Source organism: Pteropus medius, unplaced genomic scaffold, assembly GCF_902729225.1.
Source record: "Pteropus medius unplaced genomic scaffold, Ma_sr-lr_union100, whole genome shotgun sequence".
NCBI classification, from domain to species: domain Eukaryota; kingdom Metazoa; phylum Chordata; class Mammalia; order Chiroptera; family Pteropodidae; genus Pteropus; species Pteropus medius.
The window spans coordinates 28,144,816-28,161,390 of NW_024355205.1; the positions used below are offsets into that span (position 1 = coordinate 28,144,816).

Here is a 16,575-nt window from a genome sequence, read left to right on the forward strand (position 1 = left end):
ACAAATTCTGTTTGTCTCAAGTATAACTTTGCATTTAGTATGGCTGTATTACATATGTTGCTAAATCTCTCTCTCTCTTTTTTTCCCCCTAAAGCTGCAAAAGATAATGGTAGCATTGAACTTGAAAATAAAAAATTAGAAAAGGAGAGTAAAAATGAACAAGAGAGAGAAAAAAAGGAAAACAAAGCTAAAGAAAATCCTCCCATGAATTCTACTTCTCAAATAACTGTGAAAGGGCTCAGTAATTTGGGAAATACATGCTTCTTCAATGCAGTTATGCAGGTGCCAGTGTTAATTTTTTCCCCTTTAACAGTTCTAGTGTTTTTCTCGTATTATAGGCTGTTTTTGATTATTTCTTACTTATTGAGTTTTTTCCCCCTAAGTAATTTATTTCTGTGTTTTCAAAGAAATCTCAAAGAAATGTTTACTTTGCATGTCAGTAAAACACTGTGCTAAACACTAGGGTGCAATCGGTTTCAAAACAAACTTGACCCCTGCCCTCATAGAATTCGCTCTTGGGTGGGGAAAGCATATGATAACCTAATACAGAAATGAATGGCTAATTACAAGTGGTGGTCAGTGGTGGAGAGAGAACCATGGTGCTGGTGGGTAGCTACTTCATGTGGAGTGATGGAAGAATGAATGCCTTTCCGAGGTGATGAATAAACTCCGAGCTGAAGTATTTATGAGCCAAATAGAGTGGGGAGATGCCACTACTTTTTATTTCCCAAGATAGATACAATGAAGATTGCAGTGTTGATAGCGATTTTCTGTTTTGATAGCATAGACACTTTAAAAATATTTGAATGAATTGATTTGCCTTTAGATAATTTTCCTTTTTTTTCCATTCGGCATTCTAGAATTTGTCACAAACACCTGTGCTTAGAGAACTGCTAAAAGAAGTGAAAATGTCTGGAACAATTGTAAAAATTGAACCTCCTGATTTGGCACTAACAGTATGTACTTTAAATTTTTCTTGTAATCAATAATTTTCCTCTCTGAATATTGATTTTTTTAAGTCATTTTAAAGCATCAATGTTCATTTTTATCTTTTTTGTTTTGTTTTAGACTACCAAGTTAAAGATTTTCAGAACAATAGCAATCATAAGAGGCCTTTACATTTATTTACTGTGTGTATGCCAGGTTCAGCTGTGCTCTAGTGTTTGGCTGCCTTCTTGAGAATGTTGTTGATACTTGTGAAGCCCTAGGCATATATTATCATTTTTAATATTGTAGGTGACTTAAATGCCAAAGAATTTTACCTTATCCATTTCTATTATTTACATTTTGCTTTGGCGCTATTATATTACTTCTAAGGTAGTAAGTTCTAATAATCTTCATAAAATAGTCTATGACCAGAAACTTTCTATATCTTTTGATGTCATTTTGAACTTTTTTAAATGGACAACTCTATCAGGAACATTAGCAGTACAAGTTGACTAGTTACATTTTGGTAAAATAAATGCTTTCAAACTCGACTGAAGAAAGTATTTTTTATTCCCATATTCAGGAACCTTTAGAAATAAACCTTGAGCCTCCAGGCCCTCTTACCTTAGCCATGAGCCAGTTTCTTAACGAGATGCAAGAGACCAAAAAGGGAATTGTGACACCTAAAGAACTCTTTTCTCAGGTCTGTAAAAAGTGAGTATCTGCTTTGATTGTGCTTTCAGTTCATCAGTAAGATGCTGAGAAATTAAATGAAAAAGTGAATAGCATTAGAGTCAACCCAGTACATATATTAGAGCATTGTTTATTTTATTTAGATTAAAGAACATGTACTTTATGTGAAAATGAAATCTGCCAAGGGCGTTGTTGGACTTAACAGAAATTTTGAGAAACTAGAACACTCCAGGATTTGGGCTATGGTTAAGATTTTACAAAAATAGCTTCATATTTTAGTAGACTGATCATTGGTTTCTTTTTTTCTTTCTTCTTTTTCTTTTTTTTTTTCTGTAGAGCAGTGCGTTTTAAAGGCTATCAGCAGCAAGACAGCCAGGAGCTGCTTCGTTATTTATTGGATGGCATGAGAGCTGAAGAACACCAAGTTAGCATATTTTGACCAGTGTATTTTATAATTCCATCTTCATTTACTTGTCGGTCATTTGATATCTTAAGAGTTATTAAAGCAATGAAAACTAGTTATTAAGGCCATTGTATTTAAAATTTTTTTCTACACCAACCTTTCTGACCAGTATGTTTTAATTGTTAGAATAAATGAAGAGAATTAGAAATGATTCTCCTTTTTCATGATGCTCTATTTTGCTTGACGATTCCGGAGTTATCATTCTTTAAGGATTCTGTACAGGCCTATACCAGGGGAGCTACAAAGTATTGTAACATGTCTCTCCCAAAACAATTCCCAGCTATAGCGTACCTTCCTCCTATTCTGAGGAAGCTTTTTGAATCTAGAAAGTATAGCAGGTCCCCGAATAATGAATAATGTCATTTCGTTTAATGTTTCATTACAACGTTCATGAGATGCCTTAGGAACTTAACTGTTGTTTATATCAATTAGTCTCTTGTAAAATTGGTTTTGTTATACATTGTTTTGCTTAAAGTCACAGAACCTATTGACAGTGTTAAGTGAGGACTTACCGTATATTCATTTTGTAAAAGTCAAGGAACATCTGTTGCATTTTAAAATTTTTGTTTAATTGCCAGGATGTAAAGTAATATATTTGGGGATGTGAATATAACTAATACTAGTAGTAATATAGCGATAACAACTAATATTTATTTAGCTCTTATTTTATGTCAGGCACTGTTCTTAGTATTTTATATGAATGACCTTACTCTGTCCTCACAACCATTCTATGAGGTAGATGCTATTATCATTTCCTCCCTCCATAGATTCTAAAGCTAGGATGTAGAAAAGTTCAGTACCTGGTTCAAGTTCACCCAGTAATGGTGGAGCTGGGCTTTGCATGATGGAGTCTGTCCCTGTAGCTCTCATTTTATCGTTATGCTTCCCAGACACGATACTTCAGTGGTCTTTCCGAAGGAGATGGGCGTGTTCTGAAAAGCTTTGGTTTGAAAAAGTTGAAATCTTGAAATAAGACAGTGCTTTTGTTTTCATGGGTTAGTGATTGTTTATAAATATAATTCTTTTTAGCTCTTTGAATTAATTTTGAAAATGTGATTTTAGAAATATTAATTTTTATTTAGTAAGTATGGGCAGCTAATTCTTGATCACTTTTTGACTTGATTACATATTTTCTAGGGAAAATAACTATAAAATTTTAAATTTAATAGTATACATATGTCCATTTTATTACTTTTAGAGAGTGAGTAAAGGAATTCTTAAAGCATTTGGTAATTCTACAGAAAAATTGGATGAAGAACTAAAAAATAAAGTTAAAGGTAATGTCTGAACTTTTTGAACTAAATCACTATAGTTGAATTCCTTTGTACCTTAGGTGAAGATTGCTGGCACAGATATTTTGACTCTAAAATTTTTAAATATATATTTCTCTTTATCACTCACTGATTTTTTAAAAAATTATTCAATACTCCAAAGGTGAATATTTCAGAATAAAATAACTTTTGGTATATTTTTATGCAGTATTATAGTGAACTTTATAAAGATAGAGCTAACATCACAATTTTATTTTTTCAAAAGCTTAGACTTCTAATTAGCAGTGATAAATGAATTATACTTGTCTGAGTTGTCAGTTGCTGGTTTTTTAATCACGGAGCCAATTTCTTTGTTATTATTGTGTTGCATTTAAAGATTTAGCGTAGATCTGTCTGCTAGAACTGTCTGTGATGATGGAACTCTTCTTCATCTACTCTGACAGAGTAGCCATTAGCCACATGTTGGCAGATGAGCCCTTGAAATGCGATCGGTGCAACTGAGGAGCTAAATTTTTATTTTTATTTAATTTTAATTAATTTATATTTAAGTAGCCACAAGTGACTGGTAGCTACTGTATTATAAAGCACAATTTATATTTAATACATAGCAACTCTTTGCCTCTTTGGTGCCCTGTAGGGCCTGGCCAGTGATAGAATCGTTCCTGCTCGCACTGTCGTAAATTGTGTTTCTGCATAAATGGACAGCTACCGCTTGAATAAGGCTTATAAATTTCATGTATTTAGAAAATGGAGCGATCAGGTAGTAAAATTATGTCACCTTATACTAAATTTATCAAGATTATTTCTGAGAACATAGGAAAATAAAAGGATGGTTTTATCTGGAACATCTGCATGAAAAATTTTTTGTTCTGTTTTGATTTTGATTTTAAATAGAGTTAAGTCTTAGAGTTCACAAAACAAATTACATGCATTCTCGCCCAAGTTTGCTGCCAAATGATAGAATGTTAGAGCTGAAAGTGAGCTTGAATATCATCCAGCCTAGCCCACCTGCTCATTCTACTAGTGGAGATATCGATATGCAGAAAGTCTCACTGACTTGCACAATTTATTTTCCACAGACTAGACCTTGAATAAGAACTTTTTTCTTTTTCATGAGATGTGATTATTTTAAATTTTGTTACGCTCAAAAGTGGAGTATAGGCTGCTGACTCTAGCATAAAAATACAATTATGGTAATGAATAAAGAAAAGCAAATCTCAGATAGGAAATTAAAAATAAAATTTTAGGGTCAGGTAGGTAAGTAAGTAGTTTTAGCTCATTCAATCAATTATATAAGGGTAATTGATGAACTTTTCCTCTTATAGATTATGAAAAGAAAAAATCAGTACCAAGTTTTGTGGACCGCATCTTTGGTGGTGAACTGACTAGTACAATCATGTGTGATGAATGTAGAACTGTAAGTAGATATGCTGGATTTATTCATTAAGTAGAGTACAGTTTATCAGTTGTTTCTTTCAAAAACGGAAACATCTAGTTTCATGAGATCCTTTGTCGAACTACCCAAATATGCATCATTCTTTGCTAGAACTATGAGCACTCCTTACATGTGGAAGAAGTTAGCTTAATATTTTGTTTTATGTCCCCTAATCTGGCATCCTCAGTGCTGTATATTTTTCATTTCATTTTTTTTAAACCTTTATTTTAAAACTTAGCTCCATGCACACTCCACCTCCCACCATGATCTTACTAGATAATATCTGAAGTGAATCGTTTCCTTCCTTTCACACTTTCTTTTTTGGTTGGTTAAGGTCTCCTTGGTTCATGAATCTTTCCTTGATTTGTCTCTACCAGTTTTAGATGATCAGGTAAGACTATTGAGTTTCTTTTATTTAAGTAGTTTTTTTTCCCTCTGTTAGATTTTATGAGGGAAGCCTGTCACCTTTTCCAGGTTTGTACGTTACTAGCCTACGGAGAATTTTTCTTAATGTATTTGAGATAGAAGGATTTTAAAGATTTGAATAAAGAATGAGGTAAATACTTTTTTTAAAAAAAAAAGAGGATGATGTTTCTCGAATTCTTTATAGATAATTAACTTGATTAGTTTACATATAGGGAAGTATTTTCTTCATATTAAAAGTTACTATTTATTTTCATTGTTTAAGACTAACTACAAACCCCTTACAGTTTTAAGTTCATGGATGTTAACAGAGAGTACCTCAGTTGTAATCCACATTAATCTGATTTCTATCCAGTGGGTGTAGGAAAAAAGAGAACATGTTAAGAATATTGGATAAATTATTATTCAACTTAATATGACTTAAGAGCCCCTTTAATCACTTACTTAGTGATTAAAGTCTTACCATATTTTTTACTTTATTTTTTCTTACCATATTTTATCTTTCTCTAAAACTATCATTTACATGCAAAGAAAGAAAAGAATAAAAAGAAATACCTGTATTGGGACATGTAAATCACCTATAAACAGAAAGTACATTTAGAAGTGGACATAAGTACAAGATATAGCATGTATCCAATAAAATTTGTTACATTTCTTTTTATTATACTTGGATCGGAAGTTACCTTTTTTTACTGTTTTGTTCGTTTGCTTGTTTTTTAGTATGTGAAGATTGCTTTTTGGTATTTAAGATGAATGAATTTTTCTACATTGTGGAAAATAAATCTAGTGTAAAATAAGAATAGAAAAATATTTAGATAACTTGAAATCTCTTCACCAAACAGTAGTTGTAAAATTTTATTTTGGGCTCATATTCTCTCCATATTTTAAGAGTGGTAAGAAAAGTATAAATGATAAAAATCTGAAAAAGACAATGGAGGATGAAGATAAAGACAGCGAGGAAGAAAAAGATAATGACAGTTACATAAAAGAGAGAAATGATATTCCTTCAGGAACAAGTAAGCACTTACAAAAGAAAGCAAAGAAGCAAGCCAAAAAGCAAGCCAAGGTGGGTAATTTGGAAGAAAACCATGCTTTTCTAATTTCATATTTTGAACCACTGAGTTTGAAGTCTGAATGACATCGGTAGACATGTCTCATTTTATATAGAGCACTTTCATTTGGCAGTTAATTCAATGAATCAGTTCATTTAATAGTCTCTGCTGGGAAATGTCTGACCATTTGTGAAGAAAAGGTTGTGTTTTTTTAATCTTGCATTACTGTGACAATTAAAGAGTTCATTTTTAATAAATTTTTTAGTTGTTTATTCATTGACATTCAAAATTTAAGAATGTTTAAAGACATCCATCAAAAGTCCCTTCCCCTCCTGTCCTTTTATGACACAGATAACCACTTTACCTAGTCTATATGTCCTTCTGAAGTTTCTTTTAGAAAATAAGATCAAAAACAAATATGTAGTCTTGTTTTTCCTTTCTTTTAAAAATTATACATACAGCTCTTGCTCTAATGGCCAGTGCTGCAGTAAGTAATCTTATACAGTCACTTAGCAACAAGGATATGTTCTGAGCAATTTACTGTTGGTCTGTTTCATCATCATGCAAACATCGTACTGTGCCCTTGAACCAACCTAGAGGGTGCAGTCCGCTACACACCTTGGCCACGTGGCGTAGCTTATTGCTCCTACGCTACAAGCTACACAGGACATTACTGTACTGAATACTGTAGGCAATTGTAATAGAATTGTATTTGTGTACCTAAACATAGGAAAGGTATGGTAAAAATACAGTACAAAAGATAAAAAATGGTAAAAAATGGTACACCTGTATAAGACACCTACCATGAATGGAGCTTGCAGTACTGGAAGTTGCTCGAGTGAGTCAGTGAATGGAGAGTGAAGGTGACACCTGGACGTGACTGTGTACTACTGTAGACTTTATACACACTCTACACTTAGGCTACACTAAATTTATTAAAAATATTTTTTCTGTCTTTAATAATAAATTAACCTTAGCTTACTCTAACTTTTTTACTTTATAAACTTTAAAAGTTTTTTAAACTTTTTGACTCTTGTAATAACACTTAGCTTAACATACAAACATTGTATGGCTGTATAAAGATTTTTTTTTATTTATATCTTATTCTGTTAGCTTTTTTCTATTTTTAAAACTTTTTACTTATTTTTTTATTTTTTAAACTTTCTCATTAAAAACTAAGACACTAACACACCCATCAGCCTAGGCCTACCCAGTGTCAGGATCATCAGTATCACTGTCTTCACCTCCACATCTTGTCCCACTGGAAGGTCTTCAGGGCCAGTGACACACATGGAGCTGTCACTTCCCATGATCACAGTGCCTTCTTCCGGAATACCTCCTGAGGGCCTATGTGAGGCTCTTCTTGAGGAGGTGTCACTCTTTTCAGAAATACGTTATGGTGGTTTGTTTGGTTGGTTCTTTTTTTCATCGTAGATTTGCTTGTAAGCAGGTAATGCACCATGAATATTCCTCTCTATTAATTAAAACCTTTCAGTGTTGGGGTCCATGTTTTCAGACTTTTTAAGGAGCTTGTTGAGGTCTGCAAAAGCTCCTGCTAAGCCCTTCACTGTGAATTTTCCTGGGGGTTCTTCTTTTTCTTCCCCTGCAGTTTCCTCTTCTCTCGCCTCTCCTTCAGCGATCTGTTCCTGTTCCAACACTTCCTTTTTAGTCAGTTTCTCAGGAGCCACCACTAAGAGCTCTTCAGTGTCATCCTCATCCACATGCAAGTTAAATAGTTTCCAATCTCAACCACAGCATCGTTGATTTTTGCAGCCTTTGCGCTATGGCGTTCTGATGGCTACATCACTAAGCAATAGGAAATTATCAGCTCCGTTATAACCTTATGAGACCACTGTCATAAATGCGGTCCATTGTTGTCTGAAACGATATGCAGAACAAGACTGTACATGTCATCTGTAGAGTACATTTTGAGAAGAGGGATTGCATTTGTAGTTTTGACAAATATCACCTAACTGCCCTCCACAAAGGTTGAACCAATTTATTTTGCCATCAGCAACATATGAGATTTGCTGTTTCTCCTTATCCTTGACAGCAGTGTTATCAAACTTCTGGATTTCTGCCAGTCTGATAGCTGGAAATTACCATCTTTCTGCAGTTTTATTTTCCACTTTAATATGTGAAGTTAAGCATGTTTTTATGTTTAAGAGCCATTTGTGTTTCCTTTTCTTATAAGTATTTGTTTTTATTCTTCCTCCACTTTTCTTTCATGTTTATCTCTATTTAACTGAAATACATTTAAAAATGTTTGTGTCTTGTGTCTTGTATACTGCTGTTCAGCCTTCTGCTATAACAAATTAGCCTCGCAGGGACTGTCCTTTTAGTTACAACCGAAAATGCTAACCCCTTGAGCCTTTAGGCATTCCAGTAGCAGGGATCTTGATGAAATGCCTGCCAACCTCCTCACCCCCACCCCCACCCCACCCCTACTTGGGAATAGGCCGCAAATGGCAAAGATGATGATTTTAGAGGAGGAAGTTCATTATTACCCTCTGTACATGCTGCTTCCTTGAGTTCTCCCTAATTTGGGATCATTTGTTTCCCAGAGTATTTTCTTCTATCTCTCTGCCCAAAGTAGCCCTAAACTTGTTGATGCTTGAGTTTTCAGTGTGTTTTTGATCTTTTCAGTGAAACTTTGACCCAGTAATTGTAAGTCACCTGGATCTGCCCCTTCCCGTCGTATATACAGTCAGACTCACAACCTGGTGTAATACCTGGCTGCTTAGGTTGGACAGTTTTCCTGCTCTGTCTAGATCACTGCTCTTAGAACAGAGACCATGTCTTGCACATTTTTATTTGCCTTAGTGTATAATTTATAATTTTTTGGTGGTCAGTGATGGTTTATTCCAGCTTTCAATTAAAGAACTTTTCTTCATAATTTATTTGATCCCCGATAGTAAAGGAATTTTTAGGATTAGAATTCTGGGAGTGAAATTTTCCTTATTAACTTAATTATTTGATTGATAAGCAAGAAAAGCTAATGTGGTTCATGTATGCTCATTCTTTTCCTCTCCATTTTTAAAAAATGTTTTATACTTTTTACACAGAACCAACGAAGGCAACAAAAAATTCAAGGAAAAGTTCTTCATTTAAATGATATCTCTACCATTGACCATCCTGAAGATAATGATTGTGAGGTCGAAATGTCACTTCAAGGAGAAGTGGATAGTAAATCTGACCACATTTCACAAGAGGAAGTTATAAATAAAGAGTATTGTGTTAATCAGAAAGATTTGAATGGCCAAGAAAAACTGATAGAAAGTGTAACTGACAATCAAAAATCCACAGAGGAAATAGATATGAAACATGTCAACATGGACAATGATCTGGAGGTTTTGTCATCTTCTCCCAGTGAATGTACTAGGAATTTAAATGGTGCCTACCCGCAAGAAGGAAGCAATGGAGAAGGGGACATTTCCAGTGGTTTGAAAAACCTTAACTTGAATGCTGCTCTTCAACCCGACGAAATAAACATAGAGATTCTGAATGACAGTCATGCTCCTGGGACCAAGGTGTTTGAGTTTGTAAACGAAGATCCAGAAACTGCTTTCTGTACTCTTGCGAACAGGGAAGCAGTCGGTACTGATGAATGTTCAATCCAGCACTGTTTATATCAGTTCACCCGAAACGAGAAACTCCGGGATGCAAATAAACTGCTTTGTGAAGTATGCACCCGGAGACAGCATAATGGACCAAAGGCAAATCTAAAAGGTATTGAGATTCTCTTACAGAAGGTAAAATTAACATTCAGAGGCACATTTTGCACTGCATAGGTGGGGTACTCCCATTTTAATTGTTTTAGGATTTGGACGGCATCAATAGGTTCCCTCTACCATGTACATATTTAATAGAAGGATGGTTAAGCAGAACTCTGTGGCTTCAACTGCGAGACATTTTGCTCTCGGATGCCTCTCCCTGTGGGTCAATCATCCCACTGGCGTGTTGGCACAACAGAAGCCTAATAGGTAGTGGCTGTTGCTTTTTATCCTCAGTTTCCTGTCCGCATTTGTGATGGCCCTCACCTCACTTGCTCCCGGGAAGCAAGCTACACTTCAATTTGTCAGTGAACTAAAGCGACATTCCCATTGCAAGGTGCTAGGAGGACAGTGCTTTCTTACAATCGCCCTCAGATACGAACAGAAAGATACTAATTCCCCTCCTCCGCTCATCCCCACTTTTTTTCAGCTTGAGTAAGTGGGATGGGGAGAGACCATGGATGTCTAAGGAGTCTTGCTAGAATTGTTCAACTGTTTTTAAAGTCTAGCTTTTATTTATTTACATGTCAGCACAAAAAGTAAATTGTGTTAATTTCATAGCAATTCTGTTTAGAGCAGATGTCGGCAAACTGCAGTCCACAGGCCAGATTTGGCCTATTGCCTGTGTTTGTATCATCTCTGAACTAAAAATGTTTTTTTATAGATAAATATTTCAAAATGATTTTATGGTAGAAAACACTAACTTCGAACCCCAATTAATTAAAAGTTATTTCTCCAAAAATAATTCCATTCTTTTCTTCAGTAGACTGCAATCATACTCACATATTATTATATTTTGAATTCCATCAGTAAAAACTTGTGGAAGTTTTTCTCTCGTATATGAATACCTACAAAATATCCTTGATCTGGCCTCTTGGTCCACAAAGCCTAAAATATTTTTCTATTCCTCTCCGGAAAGTTTACTGATTCTCACTTTAGATGTTTGAAATGATTTGATAACAAACTGAATGCTTTAGAGTTCTAAATCGATTTTTACGCTAGTAAATGTTTTTTTCTTTTTTTAGGTGAAAAGAAACATGTTTACACCAATGCCAAAAAGCAGATGCTGATTTCTCTTGCTCCTCCTGTTCTCACTCTTCATTTAAAGAGATTTCAGCAGGTAACGCTTGTTACCTAAAATTTGTTTTAAACGTGTAGCACCTGCTTCGTTATGTCTCACCATGTAACTGTTTCTTTGGTTTTCTGTTACTTTTTTTATTCTAACTTCAAAGAAGTAGGAAAGTAAAAACTATATATGGGTAAAACAGAAGTTTTGATGAAGATGCATGTGAAGGTTGAGGAGAAATTTAAGAACAATTGTTTCTTAATTTTATTAGAACTCACGTTGCTCTTTTTAGTAATATTAGCATCTTACTCTAATCTTATTTTTGGATTAAAAAAAAAAAGGCCCTGTTTACTAGGTATATCTCACACTGAGGAAATGTAGTGATGGTTTTCTGTTTTGTGTGTGGTATCTTAATTTTACTGACTCTTGACAAAAAGACATTGATACCTTGGACCTTCATCATTTTGGTGACCTGATCTTTTTTGCTCTAAGCAGTTGAAATTTCAAGTTCAGTTCCAAATTCAAAAAGTACCTTTCGAACATTTTCCTCCTCTGCTTGGTATGGGCCTAACTTGGATGGGTTTCTGTGAACAGTTCACTGAGCCTGGTTAGAGTGTAAGGCTGAGAATGTGTGCTTCACAGAACAGTATTCTGCTGTTGCTCGGTTTTAGGCACCCAAAACCTCTGGTCGAATGTGGCTTTTCTAGTTGGCTGAAAAAGAAACATCGAGAATTTTCTTACAAGAGTAGCTTTCTTAATGTGCTGGGGGGCGGGTGTGTGTGTGTATGTGTTGTGTACTTAGCAAAAACAAACCAACTAGCAATCGGTCGGTCAGGGAAACTGAACAAGGGCTGGATGTTGGTGCTCTCTGGGCATCAGTGGGACTACAGTTTACTTAACATGCACAGCTCTTCCAGGAAAAGAACTTCATCTAATGCCCCTCTTTTTTTTAGGCTGGTTTTAACCTACGCAAAATTAACAAACACATAAAATTTCCAGAAATCTTAGATTTGGCTCCTTTTTGTACCCTTAAATGTAAGGTAAGTAAAAGTGGTCTTTTCGGGAAAAATCTTGTAAAGAGAAATCATAGCTTACCAAATACTATAACAGCAACTCACAGCAGTATGAAGCTGATAAGAATTACTGAGTAGAGCGGGTCTTTGGTTTTTGTACCTTTATAATTTGAAGATCTGTGATGAATCGTTTTGAACATTAGGTTTATTATTTCAGTTTAACATTGTTTTGAACCCTTATTGTGGCAGACATCGACTTGGGAGCTAAGGGCCCAAAACTAAAGGTGAGCAGATACATTAATAGATAATCTCAGTTTATCATGGTTGAATGTTAAGATGGGTATACACAGAGCAGGGGTGGAACTCACTTAACCGGGCATGCTCGTGGTTCAGGGGAGGCTCTGTGAAGTCAACTAGTAGTTAACTAAGGAGTAAGAGATAGTGGGATGAATCAAGAATAGGCAGGATTTCCAGGCAGGAGCAAAGGCAGAGCAGTGTAAATGACATGGTGGGTGCCATGGATTGGCAGTATAAGCACTTCTGGAGCTTACAGTACAAGGTCTGGGGAACGTTGGGAGATGAAGCCAGGGAAGTGAGATAGGAATGAAGTTTTGGAGGATTATCTTGGTGAGGAACTTGGGCTTTATTAGGTATGCAGTGGGGAGCCATTCAAGTTCAAAGCGATGGGCTGTCATGGCCAGATCTGTATATTACATATGTTACTTGCTGAAGCATGGAGGCTGGATTCTTAGGAGGAAATGGCTAGAGGCAGGGAAACTAGTTAGGAGGCTGTTGAATTTGTTCAATCAATAGATGATGAGGGCTTAAACTAGGGCAGAAGAGGGGAAGGCTGAAGGAATATTTCAAGAGGTAAAATTAACCAGACTTATGATCAAGTGGCTATGGAAGATAAGGCAGAGGCCTTAAAGTGAACGCTGAGAGTGACATAGAAAGAGGAGCTGAGCATGATTCCCAGGGCCTGGTTGAGTGATTAGGCATATGAGCAGATAGGGGTACCACAAATAGAGGTAGGAAATACAGCTGGAAGAGCAGGTTGGAAGGTGGAGAAAGGATAATGAGTTCAGTTTTGGATACATCGAGTTTCATATATTTTTGAGATATATATATTTTTGGCTACTTTTAGAAAGCTTTTGGATGTACATGTCTGAGGCCCAGGGCAGAGAGGTTAGGGCTGGAGATAAGAATTTTGAAATTAGTATACAGGTAGGAGTTAAAACAATGAGAAGATAGGATCTCTAGTGTAGAGCATGGAGAGAGAGAAAGAAGAAGTTGCGAATATAGAACTCTGGAGAGCATCCGAGTGTGAGAGGCTTAGCTGGAAAAAAAGGACGCCCCGAAGGGTCTCAACGAATCTCCATTTGAAGAATTTGGAGAATCAACAACTCAGATAGTTGTTGAGCGGTACTGTTGTACTGTATTCAGAGTTGAAATACTCAGTATAAACATTATCTACAAAATTTGAAATGATGGAAAGTCCCTCCCCAATTAAAAATTTTCCACAAAAGGTATTTCAGAGCTGGTATTTCAGACTGAATTGTGATTATTTTTATGTTCTCACAATAGGCCAGAGACACTTTTGCTGGTAAAAACAAAAAACCCAACCAACCTTTGGTTGGATTAGTTTTAAATATGTCATTAGGAATCCCTCTTTTGCTTAAAATGCCATTGCCCTGTGTTCAGGTTTCAAGGAAAGGGCCAAGTGGCCTCAGTGTTAGAATTATCAGGGAAAAAAAGACTAGAAAGTATTTGTGAATTAGACAGTATAGAGGTCATGGTAAATTTTTCAAGAATTGTAGGTAACATTAGTGGGTGGAGAAATGAGAATATCGAAGATAAAGCATGTAGATATGTTAGAGGATTTGTTGAAAAGGAAAAGTGGTAGATCCATGGAGTTTTATTTTTAAGTCTGGGAGACTTAAGTAGGTTTGTAGGCCAAGAGGAAAATCTATAAGTTTAAGATACAAAGGAGAAAAAGATATCTCCTTTATCTGGTGAAAGTTGGGGCCAGTTGCTGTGAAGGACATCTATGGAAGAGGCAGCTAAAGACAGGTTACAAGATTATGGAGTCACACTGAAGACTCTGATGAGGTAGAACGTCATGAACTTAACCATCTGCATGGTTACATAACTTTGTTTCCTAGCAATAGCAGCTGTCTGGGGATGGGATGGTGAAAGGTATGTTGGTAGGAGTGGGGTTTTATGATGAATTGGACGTGGTGGCAGAGCTGGCGATGGGTAGGAGAGAGATTATTTGTAAGATACATGTGGTCTAAGTCTCAAACTTTAATGTGCACACAAATCACTTGGGAACCAGTGGGTCTGGGGTAGGGTCTAAGATTCTGCCTTTCTAACAAGCTCTCAGGTAAGGCCGATGCTGCTGTTCCATTACCACATTTTGAGTAGCAAAGACAGACTTTATATGGGAACAAGACCAAAAGAGGCTTCCTAAGCCAGGAGACAATGAGGATTGGAGGATCCTGTTAGGTTGAAGAGTAAGATGAGTAGGAGGAATGGAAGAGTTATGACCTAACTGAGGCTAGTTAGTAAGAATTCTAACAGTTCTGAGTGATGACCAATTCGAATAGTTCTGATTGTGGTTGTCTAAAATGGAATGGCAGTGAAAATCCTGTGGAGGCTCATTGGTGGACATAAATCCGAGGTAGGTGACAGGATTTGGGGTGAAGTATCAGGTTCAGTGAATCAAGTTCATAGATTAAAGAGGTGTGTACTGGCAGTACTATAGAAGGGCAGTGATGCCTGTTCAGGACTTTTTACAGGAGTATAAATGTAGCATATTGTCTGAAAGTGGCCCCCAGCCTGTGTGATTCCAACCAGTTCTATGGCACATGGATCTTTAAAGAATAAGCAGCCTCCACTCCAGATGGGGAGCGCGCGCTTGGGAGGTTGACTGTGCTTCTCACTGCATCCCTAGGGGGCATTTGAAATGTAACAGGTGGTTTTTGGCAGGACCTAAGTGCCGTCCTCTTGCCATTAAAGGCTTAGCATTTGGGGGCAGAAACCAGGATGATAGAGTTGTTGAGGTATGCTGGAATTATCTGACCCAACACTCCTGAAGAAACTGACAACTTCAGTTGTTTCTAATAGTGTAAAGTAAGTGTGAAAATCCTCAGTAAGTTGTGAAAAGGTGGGGAGAAAAGTCAAGTTCAGACTCATGAAAGATTTCTGCATTCTCAAAGTGAAAGAAACTTTATGTGGTTTAAAATTGTCTTGCCAACAGTATCTGTATAAATGGGACTAGAACTAACCTGAATTCTATTCATTTTTAAAGAATGTTGCTGAAGAAAATACAAGGGTACTGTATTCCTTATACGGAGTTGTTGAACACAGTGGTACCATGAGGTCAGGACATTACACTGCCTATGCCAAGGCACGAACGGCAAATAGTCATCTCTCTCATCTTGTTCTCCACGGTGATATTCCACATGGTAAGATGTCTATAAAATTCTGGTATTCACCATATATGGCAAAACCAAAAATTAATGAACTTGAATCTTTCCATTTATACTTTACATTTCCTTGACAGATTTTGAAATGGAATCAACCAAAGGGCAGTGGTTTCACATCAGCGATACACATGTGCAAGCTGTGCCTACAACTAAAGTACTTAACTCACAAGCGTACCTCCTATTTTATGAGAGAATACTGTAACAATTTCAAAGTGCTTTCTCTGGAAACACGTTTATGCTTTTATAATGGCTGTAATATTAATAAAGAAGTAAAGACTAACTGTAAATCATGTTCACGTCAGATTAAATAATGCCAGAAATCATGTTTATTGAAATATTGAAGGGAAAATAACTACAAATTTACAATGGCTTTGTATTGTCATAGTGGTTTTTATTCCTGCTCTCAGTTTCTGGAAAGGATTCTGAATTAAACCCTCTGTGGTTAATGTCTGGGTGGTGGGTTACAACACATCAATAAACTGACTTACCCCCAAAACTTGTTTTATTACTTAGAGCATTCTAAGTTGTATTGACTTACCCTACTAGGTAACAATTCTAAAAATTGTTTCAGACTAATTAATTTAACTTCACTACAAGTGTGTTGATTTTTTTTAAATATTAATTTTATAGCCATAGCTATTTGATATTGGCAGTGATATATAATTGGGAGAAACACATATACCTGGAATCTTTCTGATACCATACCGTGTGCATAAGCTGGGATGTGGGCCTGACTCTGCACTTGTTCAGTTTAATTGATAACTGGCTCAAGGTAGACACTCGTGGGACCCTAAGTAATTGGGTACCGGGTCCCCTTAATGCCAGCATGCCAAAGAAAGGCCTGTGATGTGAACTGTCCAGCTAATAATCCCTTTTTACCTAGCCAGCCAATGTTTCTGAGTTGAATGCAACTCCAAAAGCTGTAAAGATACCAAGCCTTTCTAAACTTCCTGTAAGGGTTTGATGTGCAT

The 16,575-nt window shown here is 36.2% G+C and overlaps 1 protein-coding gene across 6 annotated transcripts in view; it reads left to right on the forward strand.

Annotated features, from left to right (window-relative positions):
- USP16 (ubiquitin specific peptidase 16) overlaps nucleotides 1-16,100 on the forward strand; it is a 28,292-nt gene extending 12,192 nt beyond the window's left edge. For 5 of the 6 annotated variants that reach the window (XM_039857855.1, XM_039857856.1, XM_039857852.1 and 2 more), the window contains exons 6-18: nucleotides 95-282; nucleotides 861-956; nucleotides 1,511-1,641; nucleotides 1,957-2,044; nucleotides 3,282-3,360; nucleotides 4,680-4,771; nucleotides 5,124-5,180; nucleotides 6,102-6,278; nucleotides 9,330-9,993; nucleotides 11,063-11,157; nucleotides 12,057-12,143; nucleotides 15,427-15,583; nucleotides 15,682-16,100. In XM_039857855.1, the coding sequence (XP_039713789.1) occupies nucleotides 95-282; nucleotides 861-956; nucleotides 1,511-1,641; nucleotides 1,957-2,044; nucleotides 3,282-3,360; nucleotides 4,680-4,771; nucleotides 5,124-5,180; nucleotides 6,102-6,278; nucleotides 9,330-9,993; nucleotides 11,063-11,157; nucleotides 12,057-12,143; nucleotides 15,427-15,583; nucleotides 15,682-15,806 (2,036 nt within the window). In that variant the 3' untranslated portion in view covers nucleotides 15,807-16,100. The remainder of the gene's footprint in view (nucleotides 1-94; nucleotides 283-860; nucleotides 957-1,510; nucleotides 1,642-1,956; nucleotides 2,045-3,281; nucleotides 3,361-4,679; nucleotides 4,772-5,123; nucleotides 5,181-6,101; nucleotides 6,279-9,329; nucleotides 9,994-11,062; nucleotides 11,158-12,056; nucleotides 12,144-15,426; nucleotides 15,584-15,681) is intronic. The other variant, XM_039857857.1, reaches the window with a different exon arrangement.
- The last annotated feature ends 475 nt before the right edge of the window (nucleotides 16,101-16,575 follow it).